The following is a 15,286-nucleotide window of genomic DNA, read 5'->3' as shown; positions in this document are numbered from 1 at the left end:
TTATGAGCTGAAAACTAAACGAAATTGTAGATCTTGACGAGTTCTATGTCTGCGACCTACTATGGGCCGGATGACAAGTTGCTAATACGCAGCGAGCCTGGAAAAAAGTTCCAAAAACGTGAAAATCGCCAAAAAACTTTCTAGACCGGTCCGTGGCACATTGGCCTATTGCCATCCAGCTCGTAGTCGGACACGGACCAGGGCTGTGCGAAAAATCTTGAGGCGAAACATTTTTCGGAGCAAACGTTTCGAAAAAAAATTTCGGACAAAAAATTTTGAAAATTTCTTCTGATATTGTCAAAAAAATAAGTAACAAAAATTGTGATTTTTCTGAAATTTTTTCTAATTTTCTGATCAAAAACATGTTTCTGGTGGTCTGTCCTTGAAATATTCACAGTTTTCATACAACATTCAAGACTTTTGCATTTGAAAAACTAATTTTTTTCAGACAATTTTCTTGAAATTTTTTTTCGGTTTTTCGGAGCGAAATTTTGGAAAAAAAGTTTTTCGATAATTTTTTGGAAAAGTTTTGTCGCACAGCAGAGATGTTGGGAAGTGAAAATTTTCTTATCCGGAAGTCGGAAGTCGGAAGTCGAAAGTAAAAAACACCCGAAAGTCGGAAGTCGGAATTCCCAACAACACTGTCGCACAGCCCTGATTCGTGTTTGACTGCGAACTGGATGGCAATAGGTCAATGTGCCTCGGACCGGGCTAGAAAGTTTTTTTATGCCATTTTCGCGTTTTCCTGCACATTTTCCCGGCCCGCGGAACATTCACGATTCGCCATTTGACCCGTAGTATGTCACAGACATAGAACACGCTGAGATCTACATTTTGGTATATTTTTCAGCTCATAAAATTCAATTTGGAGTGAGTTACGCGCCAACCCGGTTCGCAAGTACAGTGCTTACTTACATTTCGAATGGATGCATCGCTTTGAATACCTCTTGAAGAGGGACAAATGAGATGCGGAGCAATGGGAATTCCATTTTTGAGAATGACTATGACGGAGAGAAATCGATAATAATACACGAGAGGACGGGGGACTGTGTGAGTAGGGGGGACACAGGGAAGACGTCGAGAGTGGTGGTCCAAGGGAAGATAAATAAATAAAGAGTAGAAGGAGGGGGAAGAGATGGTTCTGAGTGCAAATAGTGTCTAAGGAAGATTGTAATCTGTCTACCTGTGTGGATGGTCCTGACCAGAGACACGCAGTAACGATTTTGGATTACTAACACACGATGAGGAGGCCTACCTCCGCAGCCGCAACCCTAAACATTTTCTAAATTATCCAAAACGGAGCATGATTATACTCATTCACACCGTTTCAATTTGCTGAACACATACAGTACTGGCCATGAAGAATGCGACACTTGCAGTTTTTAGTTAAAAATGGTCGACTTTGTGGGTGTGAGACGGCCTCCCTGATACAGTGCGTCCAATAATGATAGGACCCCCCTAGATTTTGGGGTTCCAGACAGAACCAGAGCAGATACAAAAAATCTGTGATGACCATTCGATTCAGGGTACAAAGAAACCCCAGGGGCCATATTTTCATGATTCTACCACTTATCTTATAAGCGTACCATCAAAAAGTCATTTTTCAGCCGTCCAATAATGATAGGACCACCTCGAAAATCGAATTTTCAGTTGATTTTCAAGAATTTTTTTCTCGGAAAACTTTTTAAATCGATCAAAACATACTGTTCCTAATATTTTCAAATGATTCCATTATAGTTTTGATGTTTTCAACCCCAAACACAAATGTTTGTCATCTTCGAATTTTCACTCATCAGAAAAAATCACTGTTTCAGAACTTCGAGACCTGTATCTCTTATCACAGGTCATGTATCATTCTGAAACTCTCCGGCAAAGTAAATCAAGTCATTCATGATAAAAATGAACAATGGATTCGCGAAGATATTCTTTTTCTGAAAACTTATCCTCAGGGTTCTCGGTGATTTTATCCTTCTCGGTGAAAAATCACTGGTAAACAGTGATTTTTTCAGATGAGTGAAAATTCGAAGATGACAAACATTTGTGTTTGGGGTTGAAAACATCAAAACTATAATGGAATCATTTGAAAATATTAGGAACAGTATGTTTTGATCGATTTTAAAAGTTTTCCGAGAAAAAAATCTTGAAAATCAACTGAAAATTCGATTTCGAAGTGGTCCTATCATTATTGGACGGATGAAAAAATGACTTTTTGCTGGTACGCTTATAAGAAAAATGGTAGAATCATGAAAATCGGGCCCCTGGGGTTTCTTTGTACCCTGAATCGAATGGTCATCACAAATTTTTGTATCTGTTCTGGTTCTGTCTGGAACCTCAAATCTAGGGGGGTCCTATCATTATTGGACGCACTGTAGTCTCACAATATTGATTGTTTATGGAGTGTGTAGATCACAAATAGAGCTTCATTTTTGTAGTTGACAACTTTTTTGTACGGACACATCCGAAGAATCTACAGGCAGTCAATGCAAACTGCTCGAAAATTTCCCCTTTTAGCACTGAAAAATGGCGAAAATTGTGAAAAATTTCTTTGACGATTGATAACTTCTTAGGATGTGCCCGTACAAAAAAGTTGTCAACTACAAAAATGAAGATATATTAGTGATCTATACACTCCATAAACAATCAATATTGTGAGACTACATATCAGGGAGGTCGTGTCACAGTCACAAAGTTGACCATTTTCAACTAAAAACTGCAAGTGTCGCATTATTTATGGCCTTTTTTTAAAGCATACTTGTCAACCGGGCCGAAACGGGCCGACACGTGCCGGCGCGTAACTCGCTTTAAACTCAATTTTATGAGCTGAAAAATATACCAAAATGTAGATCTCGGCGAGTTCTATGTCCGTGACCTACTATGTGCCGGATGGCTATTCGTTAATGTGCCGCGGGCCGGGCTAATAAAGATTTTCCTACTGCATTTGTTATTATTATCCAAAACACTACATCCCTTCCTGAGTTGTGCGGAATTGTTTTTTTCTAAAACAAAAGTAGATTTTTTCGCAAAAAGTTTAAAATTTCAAGAAGGAAAATTAGGCTAAGGAAAAGCCTATTTTGTGTCCTTTTAGACCATTTTTCCATGTATTTCTGCGAAATGAATACTTCCTAAATTTGGAAATGACGGAAGTCGGAACTCGGAATTCCGCATAACTCTGGTGTACAGTTACATATTTTGGAAGCGAATTTCCCAATGTTCCCGTCGAAAACTAATTCTTGATTCTCTCTCCATTCGACACTGTACTCTGGTTTCCGACTTCCGGGCATTTTTTCCATTCCGACTTCCGACTTCCGTTTTCGGATGTTTACTTCCGACTTCCGTCATTAAAAAATTGTGGGATTTCGGAAAAGTAAATTTCGCAGAAATACATGGAAAAATGGTCTAAAATTAAAGAAAACAGGCTTTTCTTCAGCCAAAAACTAATTTTACACTGATTTTCGCCAATTTTATGATCTTTTCTTTTGGAGTTTTTGAATATTTGCGAAAAAAATCTAATTCCCACTTCCGACTTCCGATTTCCAACTTCCGACTTCCGGGCGTTTTTTCACTTCCGACTTCCGATATCCGGATAAGAAATCTTCACTTTCATGCAAAACTCTGAATTCTAGACCAAATATATGACATCTCAATATAATTGGGCGGTATCTTGTCAAAAGTGGTCGATCGCTTCGTAAACAGATAAATCAAAAAGGCGTCTATCGATGTAGAGATTTCTCTTTTCGGCGGGGGGACACATGTGGTCAGACCTCCTCCCAAATATCATTGGACCCCCCACTGTGTCCGCGAGGCCACGCCCACTTCGGTTTATAAAGTGTCGAGGTATCCTGCGGATTCCTCATTATTATAGATGTATTAGACGGCCTCCCGGACATGGCTGTCCCTTCTTGTATTATGATTATTATTGAATTCTAAACTATTTTATTACTACTGTATTTATTTTTTATTTTATTTATTTTATTGAAAAAAGGTGAGTATTAAAAAGTTTAAAATATTTTGAAATATTCAGTCGAATTTTTGAATTCAGCCTATGTTGGGTCTGGCCACGAAAGTTGGAGGTTACTGTAGTTTTCGTGATGGGACCCAATATAGTCAGAACCTAGGCGTGTGGGTACTGTACTGAAAGCTCTCAACACATTGAATTTGCTAAAAATGTAACTTTTAATGGATTTGGAGCAATGTTGACAGTAGAGGTGCACCCATTAGTAGCAAAAGTTTGAAGCCTAGTATCTCGATTTGCTTTATAGATACAATATTTTTATAAACTGACATTATATTCTATAAAATACGAACTATATTTTGTTAGTTAACAACTTTTCGATATCTCTACAGGGAACCAAGATATACCGTTTTGAACAAAGGTAAATACCAGAGTTGTGCGGAATTCCGACTTCTGCCAGTCCGTGGAATTTTGGAAGAATATATACTTTTCGCAGAAATACATTGAAAAGGAGTCAGGACAGAAAATGGGCTTTTTGTTCAGCCAAACACTAATTTCATGAACTTTTTTTTGAAGTTTCACTTCCTCACAACTCTGGTAAATACCGGCTTCAATACCGTGAAAAATCACAATATGGACCTATTCTGGGGTAGTAAAAAATAGTTTTTTCCTTATTTTTTGCTATTCAGAAAGTGGTTTGGAGGTATTTTTTGCTTGACCTTTTCTAGGCCATGTGTAGATTTACAAGAGAATGTCTTGTGATGTTTTCAGCATCCATGTACTTTATCGTTACTTTTGAACTGAATTCGTGATTTTATTGATGTTTTTTTCCGAACTTTGCTGAAAAAATCACAAAAAATGCTCCCGTAAATCTACACATGGCCTAGAGAAGGTCAAGCTCCAAACCAGGAGTTTTTTGCTTTTTTTTCTACTTTCTGAATAGCAAAAAAAACTATTTTTTGCTACCCCAGAATAGGTCCATTCTAAAATTTTTCTAGTTGTTTCGAACCTTTTTTATTTTAGAACATGCTCTCCGCACTCCTTGACATCCATGCGCCCCGCTGGCGTGACGGAGCTATAGAGGACATTAACCGCCGTCTCGCCAGATTAGGGGAGGTACAAGTGTACCTCCTCTATAGGAAGGCGGTACTCCGGGGACATTTGGCCATCAGCCCCCATAGGTAGTTTTCCCCTCTTTTTTTTCTTAAAATCTAACTTTTTTCTAGTGCCCACTTTTTGTTCGGCCCCCCCGGTGCGAGGAAAACTGTGGCCGACCACTTTGTCTCGAGACACGGCGTAGTATTAGAGAGACCCCAAGACCGTCTTGTTTTTCTTCTTGAAAACCCGGGGCCCCTAATCCCACCGGAAACAGTCATATTTCTAGGACTGATGGGTAAGACCACTGCGGGGTGGTAGAAATAATGTTTTATATTTTTTAGGCTAGTTGCCTCCACCGGGTCCCAAAAAAAAACAAAAAAACAAAAAAACCCCCTACCCCCCATCATCTACTCAATGCCATCATCTACTCAGTGCAACCATCTAATCATCCACACATTTATTCTGCGGGGAGGGCCCTCCCCGGTAAGTAATTTTTCAACTGTTTTCTATAAAAACATTTTTTCTTTTTTTCAAATCTTCCTCTTCTTCTCCTCCATTGGCAGTGGGCAGCTTCACGTATCAAGAAATGGAAAAGGTGAAAGTTATTTGCTTCTTAACCACAAAAAAATGTAATTTTAAAATACCAATTTTACAAAATCTAAAAAAATTAATTTTCAGGTGATGGTTCGAGGAGGTCGCTTCATTTTCAAAAGGGCAAAAAAAAGGGGGAATACATGGTTGGACAGGGTTGAAGGAAACAAAGTGTGAAGAAAAAGAAGAAGAAGAAGAAGAAGAAGAAGTAGTTGGAGAAGAAGCAGATGAGGTAATATTTTTTCAAATATTTTTTCAAAAAATCAAAACTTTTTATTTTTTCAGCCTACGAGCACCACTGAAGACATGGAAGTGGATGGCTTCGAGGAACCCCCTACTCAACGAGGATGACGTCATCGTTGGCGCGAACGAAGAATGCTAAAAAGACTTTTTTTTTAAAAACTTATTTTTTCACCATTTTTCGCAACTAACCCATTTTCTTAGCCCTCTTTCCAAGTCTAAAAATGTAATGTAACTCTTCTTTTATTACCTCCCCAAGCTCTTCTTTCAAAAAACCTTTTTTTTTAACCATCGCCTTTGTCCACTCTTTTTTTTTACCTCCCAATTGTGTCTCGTTTTATCCGTATGCTTTTAGTATTCCCAATCTTGCTTTTTCCCAACAATATCTTGCTTTTTCTGTATGCGTTTAGTATTCCCAATCTAGCTTTAAATTTTTTTAAATAAAAAACACACAAAAATGCAAAAATTTGTATTTTTTTCCTTTTTTCAGGTATGAAAAAAAATCAATTTTTGATTAACCGCGCAAAAAGTCGTGATTACGGTTAACAAATCCGCAAACACCACCGCGGCAAAAATTTGAATATAATTTTTTTTTTCGAATTTTAACAAGACGTTTTTTCTATCGATTTTCACCGTTTTTTCAAAAAATTTCAACCATTTTTTAGAAAAAATAAATCTAAGCGTCAAAAACATATAAAATCACATTTTGCTGAAAAAATGCCAAAAAAATCTTTTTTTTTTCGTATAGACCGTCTTTTTTTTCTTCTTGAAAACCCGGGGTCCCTAATCCCACCGGAAACAGTCATATTTCTAGGACTGATGGGTAAGACCACTGCGGGGTGGTAGAAATAATGTTTTATATTTTTAGGATAGTCGCAGTCCTCCAAAAAAAATTTTTTTTTAAACAAAAAAAAAATCCCCCCCCACCACATATTCGTCTCTATTCGTCCCTATTCATCAATATGCAGCTACGGGGAGGGGGCCTCCGGTAAGTAATTTTTCAAGTTTTTTCTCTAAAACATTTTTTTTCAAATCTTCTTCTTCATCATCATCAACACAGCTGCGTATCAAGAAATGGAAAAAGGTGAAAGTTATTTGCTTTTTTCCCACTAAAATAATCAATTTTCAGATACTTGGTTCATCACTACCCTGCCTGTCTTCTTAAAAAAAAGTAATTTGAAAAAAAATAGTTTTTACAATATCTAAAAACCAGCCTGTCTCCCCCGCCTTCGGCGGTTGAGCCGGCTGGTCTCTCTTCATTCACGTGGTCATTGACTTTCAAATGTGCCCGCATGGCCGAGTGGTCTAAAGCGGCAGTCGTTGTCCAAAGCACGCCAGTTCGGTTTTGCCCGCTGACTAAGTTTCTCTTCTCTTTCCAAAACCGCTGCGGACAGTGCCTCAGACAAACAGACAAACACCACTTGTCTTTTATATATAAGAATGATAATCAATTTTCAGGATGCTGTTCGTGGCTTCATCTCAAAAAGGATTTAAAAAAAAGGGGATAATGAACAATATTTGGAGGGAATTTGGAGGAATCAAGTATATGCAGGGATACCGAAAGAAAACAAATGAGAAAGTGGAAGATGGATCAAGAGCCAGTTTCTTTTGGTGCTGGTTCACCATCTTCTAAACCTTGACGCGTTGGTTTGCGTTTCATGTTGTAAATGTCAAAATTATAAAACTTGCTAAACATTCCGGTGTGTGGGAACAGACGTTGCACAAGATCATTCAACTACAATAATGAAATATAATCATCTACAGAATCATCTACACAGCTATTCTACGGGGAGGGGGCCCCCGGTAAGTAATTTTTCAAGTTTTTTCTCTAAAACATTTTTTTTTTCATATCTTCTTCATCATCATCAACACAGCTGCGTATCAAGAAATGGAAAAGGTGAAAGTTTATAGTTTTTACCACTAAAAAAATAAATTTTCAGGAACTGGGGTCATTCGTATGTTACAACTGCATATTCTTTTTCTTAAAAAAGGTAATTTGAAAAAAATCGTTTTTACAAAATCTAAAAAGATCAATTTTTAGGATGCTGTTCGTGGCATGATTCTTCATCTCAAAAACGATTTAAAAAAAAGGGGAATACATGAAGGGACAGGGTATTTGAAGGAAACAAGCAAAGAAGTAGTCAACTATAAAAATAAAATACTACTTTTGATCTACATGTTATACAAAAACTGGCAATAAATGACAATTCTTGACACCGTAGCACACGTTCAAAGTTATATTAGCAGAGCAATTTCGTTACAACTGCGCCCCGCTGCAAACGAGAGAGTATCGGCGAGAGACTAGGGCTGTTAAAACAGGCGTTTTCGGGCGGCAATCGCCGGTTTCATTTCCGTCGATTGTCGCCCACGCCAGAAATGAAACCGGCGATTGCGGCAAATACAATTTTTAAAACCGGCGTTTAACGCCGGTTTTTATAATTTTCATTCATTTTCAGTATAGTTTATACTCAAAAAAGCGGCGTTTGACGCCGGTTTAGAAATGAAGACCGGCGATGGAAGCAAGTTTTGGAAATGAACTTGCTTTTCATGCAATTAACGTGAAAATAAGCGGCGCCGGCTTGCCGGCGAATGCCGCAAGTAACAGCGTTTTTTTCTGGCGCGAAACAGATTTTCACCATTTTTGATCTATTTTCACAAGTTTTAATTGAAAATTTGCCATTTTCCTAGAGAAAATTGTGCAAAAATAGATCAAAAATGGCGAACATTCGTTTCGCGCCTGAAAAAACTCTGCGTCTCTCGCCGATACTCTCTCGTTTGCGGTGGGGCGCACTTTCGCGCCAATTTGCCCGGGCCTGGCCTTGACAACTATGGTTTTCAGATCATATTTGGTAAGAAATTTTTTTTTTTGAATTTAGACAGTTTCAGAGCATTCTCAAGTACATTTCCAGCTATTGTTATTAGAAAATGTTTTCTGCCAAAAAAATTATATTCATTTTTCTGAAAATCGGTTTTTTTTTTGAAAATTATGCAATAATTTATTGGCTCGAATGCAAAAATCGGAAAGATCAACAAAAAACTCAATAATTTATTCCCAATTCTAAAACAATTTCAATCCCTTCAACGCATTTTTGACTTCCTCTTTGGGATACGGTTTCAGTGCGATACAAACTGGAATATCGTCTTCAATCCACACTTTGTGATCAACTTTTCGGGCGATCAGTTTCTCGGTCACTTTTTTGATCTCCTCTTCGGAATCTACCTGGAAAATTGTCGATTAAAACTCATTTTTAATTATTCAAACTCACTCCAAGTGTGACTTTATGCATTTTATCCAAGTCGCTTGTGTAGATTTCAGTGTTCGGATCGTTTCTGGAAGGAAATTTTGAGATTTTGGACAAATTTCAGTGAAAATTTGAGGTTTTTAGACGAAAAATGGCGATTTTTGGAGAAAATTGATAAATGGCATTACTTTGGTGGCCTAGAAACTCTAAACTCGGCCACCAAATAAGAATTTCAATCACATATTTGAATTCTCCATAAAATTTCCAAAGTTTTGAGCCCCATATTGACATATTTCTGAAAAAATGAAAAATAGTAATTTTTGGTACCGTCTTTGGCTCAAATTTCAAAGTTTTCAGAATTGGGTCTATATGGGGCTCAAAATTTCGGAAATTACAAGGAGAATTCAGAAATTCCTGTGGTTTTTGGATTCTGTACAGAAAAATTCATCAAAATCTTCCAATTTTAGCCTATGTTCAATTTGGTGGCCTAGAAATCCAAATTCTGGGTAACTAGGCCACCCGATAAGAATTTCAATCAGGTATTCGAATTCTCCGTGCAATTTCCAAAATTTTGAGCCCCATATTGACATATTTCTGAAAAAATGAAAAAACAATAATTTTTGGTACCGTTTTGGGCCCAAATTCACAGTTTTCAGAATTGAATCAATATGGGGCTCAAAATTTCGGAAATTTTGAGGAGAATTCAGATATTCCACTGGTTTTTTGATTCTGTCCAAAAAATTCATCAAAATCTGCCAATTTTAGCCGATTTTCCATTTGGTGGCCTAGAAATCCAAATTTTAGGTTCCTAGGCCACGGAACCTAAAAACTATCTGAATATTCAAATTCTCCATAAAATTTCCAAAATTTTGAGCCCCCATATTGACATATTTCTGACAAGATGAATTTTTGGTACCTTTGAACTCAAATTTCAAAGTTTTCAGAATTGGGTCAATATGGGGCTCAAAATTTCGGACATTACAAGGAGAATTCAGATATTTTAGTGGTTTTTGAGTTCTGTTCAGAACAATTCATCAAAATCTGTCAATTTTAGCCGATTTTCAATTTGGTGGCCTAGAAATCCAAATTCTGGGTTCCTATGCCACCAAATAAGAATTTCAATCAAATATTCGAATTTTCCATAAAATTTCCAAAATTTTGAGCCCCATATTGACATATTTCTGAAAAAAATAATTTTTGGTACCGTTTTGGACTCAAATTTCAAAGTTTTCAGAATTGGGTCAATATGGGGCTCAAAATTTCGGAAATTTCAGGGAGAATTCAGATATGTGGCCTAGAAACCCAGAATTCGGTTTTCTAGGCCACCAAACTGGAAATAAGCTAGAATAGTTCATTTTTGATGGATTTTTCTGGAATTTTTTGAATTTCGAGCCAATTTTTGAGAGCTACCTAAAAATCCACATAGCGGCAGAAGCGGCATGAGCCGCCTGTGTACAAACCGCTCCCAGCGGCCATTGAAGTTTCGTTTGGAGATCACGACGAAGGATTATATACATCACGTAGGATGTGGCAGTGGCAGTGGGCGTGGCCATTGTTTTGGCTGAAATTAGAGATGAATTTTCGAAAAATCTGAAATTATGACAGTTGTAGATATACAGTAGTATAGAAACCCGTGAATTCAACAAGTTTTTTCCGAAAAAAATCAGAAAGAATAAATTTTTTACACAGAAAAGTTTATTACGAAAATTATAGATACACAATTTATGCAATTTCAGACAAAATAATATCAAAAATGGGAGAATTTTCTGGAAAAATTGAGGTTTTCAGAAGTTTACTGAAAAACGAGTGCCAGGCGCGCCAGACAGAATTTGAAAAATTCCAGAAATCTTGTTTAGATGAGTGAAAAGCGCTGAAAATGCGTGAAATTACAAGAAAACTGGAAAAAACGCGTCAAAGGCACGCCAGGTTAGGCTTAAAATCTATCAAACCATGACTTTGACACTGTTCACGCGTCGAACGCACGCCAGACTTTCAAAAAATCCAAAAACAGACCAACACTGAAAAACGCGCCAAATGCACGCCAGTTGAAAGTGTTTGGCTCAAAATCGATCTTTTTTTTAATCAAAATTTCGAAAAAAATGCATCAAAATCTGCCTATTTTCAATTTGGTGGCCTAAAAAAACTAAATTCTGGGTTCCTAGGCCACCCACTAATAGAATATTTGAATTCTCCTTAAAAATTCCAAAATTTTGAGCCCCATATTGACCCGATTCTGAAAACTTTGAAATTTGAGCCAAAAACGGTACCAAAATTTTCCATTTTTTCATTTTTTCAGAAATATGTCAATATGGGGCTCAAAACTTTGGAAATTGCATGGAGACTTCGAATATCAAATTGAAATTATTATTTGGTAGATGAGATTCGGGTTTCTAGGCCACCAAAGTTAGGCCACGAAGACATGGAACTCAAAATTCGTAATTTTTCGTCTAAAAACCTCAAATTTTCACTGAAAACGGATTCAATGATTCTGAGACGGTCCAGAAAACTGAAAAAGTGGTAAAATATCAAAGAAATTAGCCTAAAACCATCAAAATGGTCAAAAATGAAAAACGCGCCAAAGGTACGCCAGTGGAACTCTAAATTCGTAATTTTTCGTCTAAAAACCTCAAATTTTCGCCAGAAATCTCAAATTTTCGCTGAAATTTTGCCAAAACCTTCAAAAATTCATTTATTTCAGAATCTTATCCAAAAACGCTTCACAACATTTGACACACTGCTGAAGGACCTCATCGAATTGCGCGCTTCCCGATTCGTAATACGGATCGGGTACTTCTGATTTCCCTCGAGGATCCTGTTTTCCCAACATCAGAATTTCAGCACGACGCTCCGATTTTGGCACTTTTTGTTCGATTTCTCGAAGATCTTCGATATTCGAATCGTCCATTCCGAAGATGTAGTCGAAACGGCGGATGTCATCCGGAGTGGTCTGAAAAATCAGATTTACGGTCGAAAAAGGCTGAAAAATGACTAAAAAAATGACTTAAAAAACATGAAAAACTTGAAAATTTGAGTCGGGGACTAGTTTTGGTTTTCTGGGCCACCAAATGGAAAACTAGTCCCCCTCAAATATTTGAGTTTTTCATCATTTTTCAATGATTTCAGTCATTTTTCGCTAAAAAATAACGAAAAACTGGAAAATTTGAGTCGGGGGACTAGTTTTTCACCTGGTGGCCTAGCAACCCAAAACTAGTCCCCGGGCAAAAACTTCTGGTTTTTGGTGATTTTGAACAGGATTTTTTGTTTTTTTGATGGTTTTCACCTAAAAAAAACAACGGGGAACGAATTTTCCATTTGGTGGCCTAGAAATCCAAATTTCGTAGAAAACTAGTCCCCGACTCATTTTTGACAGTTTTCACGATTTTTTCTGCATTTTTCTCCGTGAAAACATGAAAATAACAGGTTTCCAGTGATTTTTCCGTTAAAATTGAAAAAAATCACTCAAAAATTGTTGAGGGACTAGTTTTCCACTTGGTGGCCTAGAAAACCAAATTTCGAGAAAACTAGTGGTTTTTTCGTTGAAAAACAGTTCCAGAACGTTCTGAAACATCAAAAAATCCCAAAAAACTGCAAAAACTCTCAAAAAACAACCCGGGGACTAGTTTTCCGAAATTTGGTTTTCTAGGCCACCAAGTGGAAAACTAGTCCCCGAGCTAATTTTATCCGCTTTTTTTCAATTTTGTGGTTTTCAAGCAGCTGAAAACAGTTTTTTCTTGTTTTTTGGGTAATACCACTCAGAGGGACTAGTTTTGCAAGACATGGCCTAGAAAACCAAATTTTAGAGAAACTAGTCCCCGTGTCATTTTTGACAGTTTTTGAGGTTTTTCTTGCTGAAAAATGCATTTTTCATGGTTTTTCACCTATGAAACATGGAAAAACAGCTCGGGGACTAGTTTTTCACCTGATGGCCTAGAAACCCAAAACTAGTCCCCCACTCAAATGTTTCCAATTTTTCCACTCCCCGGACTCACAACTCTCGCCCTATGTTGATAATCGTTGATTCCATACTTTCGGAGTGCTCCCATCGCCCGACTATCCGGTCCTTTTCCAGTATGATATCCGATGATTGCACTACTGTCGACAAGCCACGCCCCCTCGATTCCACGCTTTTTTAGACAGTCGATGAAGACCGCTTCGGCGATCGGAGAACGACAGATATTGCCTGGAAATTCAGAATTTCGATGAAAAACGATGCGAAAACCCATAAAATTACATTATTGACTCAAAATACCATCAGAAACGGTCAAAAATAGTCCGGGGACTAGCTTTCCCACAATTTGGTTTTCTAGGCCACGTGTCGAAAAACTAGTCCCCCGGCTGTTTTTTCTTGTTTAATAGGTAAAAAAGGATGAAAATGCAATTTTCAACAAGAAAACCCTTAAAAAACTATCAAAAACTGTCAAAAATGACCCGGGTACTAGTTTTTCCAAAATTTGGATTTCTAGGCCACCAAGTGAAAAACTAGTCCCCGGGCTGGTTTTTCTTATTTCATAGATAAGAAATCATGAAAAATGCGATTTTCAACAAGAAAAACCTCAAAAAAAATGTGAAAAGGAGGGGACTAGTTTTCCACCTAGTGGCCTAGAAATCCAAATTTTGGAAAAACTAGTCCTCTGCACGGTCTCCCAAAGTCCGAGTAAGAACTGCAAGGAAAATTTCGATCTTCACTCACGAAACGAAAAATTTGAGAAATTTGCAGGTCTAAAAGTGAATTTTTTAATTTTTAGCGTAAAGCTAAAGATGAACAAGTCACTTCAATAAAGGTTAATGTGATGAATACATCAAGGAAAAACAATTATTTTTCTAAAAACCATGATTTTATGTCTTTTGAGTGTTGTATTTGATAATTTTTTAAAGAAAACACCATTTTCAACTGAAAATTTTTTGGCGAATTCTCGACTTCAAACTGTATCCAGCTCTCCATTTCTTGACGTTTCCATCTCAATTATAGCTCAAAAAATCCGCAATAAATAGATCTTCATTTCTGACGGATGGGTCACTTTTTTGCCAAATAAGTTTCGAGAAATAATGAAAAAACTGATTTCTCAGGCCAAAACTTCGATCTGTATCAGCGCCTTTATTTTCGTTCCAAAAATAGTTTTCTTTTTTCCGAAATGTTGCTTTTGCCTTTTCCGTCTTTTGTTATGGACAATTTTCACTTTTTCTTTCCTTTATTGTTCGTAATTTGAATAAAATCAAAATTTTCAGTTGAAAAATTAATTTTTTTTAAATTTGACTACTGTAGCGCGCGTCCTTTGCGCTCCACTGAGAACTTTCGCTTGCAGTTGTTTTTCGGGGTTTGGGAGACTGTGCTCTGGTCATTTTTGATAGTTTTTGAGATTTTTATTGTTGATAATTGCATTTTTCATAATTATTCACCTATTAAACAAGAAAAAAACAGTCCGGGGACTAGTTTTTCACTTGGTGGCCTAGAAAACCAAATTTTGAAAAAACTCGTCCCCGGCCTATTTTCATTGGTTTCCAATGGTTTTTGATGGTTTTTTCACGGTTGTCGGTTGATTAGCACCTGAGAAATCTGATTTTTAGACTAAAATGCAAAAAAAATTGCAAAAAAATGGAAAAAAAAGTTAGAGAATTCAAATTTTTATTAACTTTTCCAATTTTGGACGAGTTTTCAGTGATATTTTTGTTCGGAATAGAGTTTTTCTTGTTTTAATTCAAAAAAATATGAGAAACGAGTCGGGGGACTAGTTTTATAAGTGGTGGCCTAGAAAACCAAAACTAGTCCCCGGGCCAAATTTGCTTGTTTTTGATGATTCTCTCTGGTTTTCTTGTGGTTTTTTGATCCAAAACTTGAAAAAATACGAGTGAAAGGTCGGGGGACTAGTTTTCCATCTCGTGGCCTAGAAACCCAAATTTCGGGAAAACTAGTCCCCGGGCCAATTCCACTCGTTTTCCACCGATTTTCCTCTATTTTCTTACCGAGACAAACCATCAGAACACTCTTCTTGCCGTCGGACATCTGAAATCGACAAAATAATTTTAAAAACGTTTAAAAAATATCAAAAATATACGAAAAAAGGTCTGAAAATCCCATTTTTCAAAAAAAAAAAAAGAAAAGGAAAAATCGCTGAAAAACGGATTCATTTTACATCAATCAATAGAAGAAACCAAAAACATCTAC

General features: G+C 37.0%; 2 protein-coding genes across 2 annotated transcripts; both read right to left on the bottom strand.

Moving 5' to 3' along the window:
• Window positions 1-8,939: 8,939 nt before the first annotated feature.
• Window positions 8,940-10,676, bottom strand: GCK72_015405 (uncharacterized protein; the record flags this gene model as incomplete). The annotated part of the gene is made up of 3 exons (XM_003090625.2): window positions 8,940-9,101; window positions 9,148-9,211; window positions 10,534-10,676. 3 exons carry the CDS (start codon window positions 10,674-10,676, stop codon window positions 8,940-8,942), a joined length of 369 nt encoding a protein of 122 aa, XP_003090673.1.
• Window positions 10,677-11,812: 1,136 nt separating this feature from the next.
• On the bottom strand, window positions 11,813-15,124 carry GCK72_015404 (uncharacterized protein; the record flags this gene model as incomplete). The annotated part of the gene is made up of 3 exons (XM_053730844.1): window positions 11,813-12,070; window positions 13,113-13,303; window positions 15,085-15,124. The coding sequence occupies 3 exons, from the start codon at window positions 15,122-15,124 to the stop codon at window positions 11,813-11,815; spliced, it is 489 nt and encodes a 162-aa protein (XP_053585616.1).
• Between the last annotated feature and the right edge of the window lie 162 nt (window positions 15,125-15,286).

Source organism: Caenorhabditis remanei, chromosome IV (assembly GCF_010183535.1).
Source record: "Caenorhabditis remanei strain PX506 chromosome IV, whole genome shotgun sequence".
Classification (NCBI taxonomy): domain Eukaryota; kingdom Metazoa; phylum Nematoda; class Chromadorea; order Rhabditida; family Rhabditidae; genus Caenorhabditis; species Caenorhabditis remanei.
The sequence above is the reverse complement of the archived record's forward strand: the minus strand, read 5'-3'. Positions and strand labels throughout refer to the sequence as shown.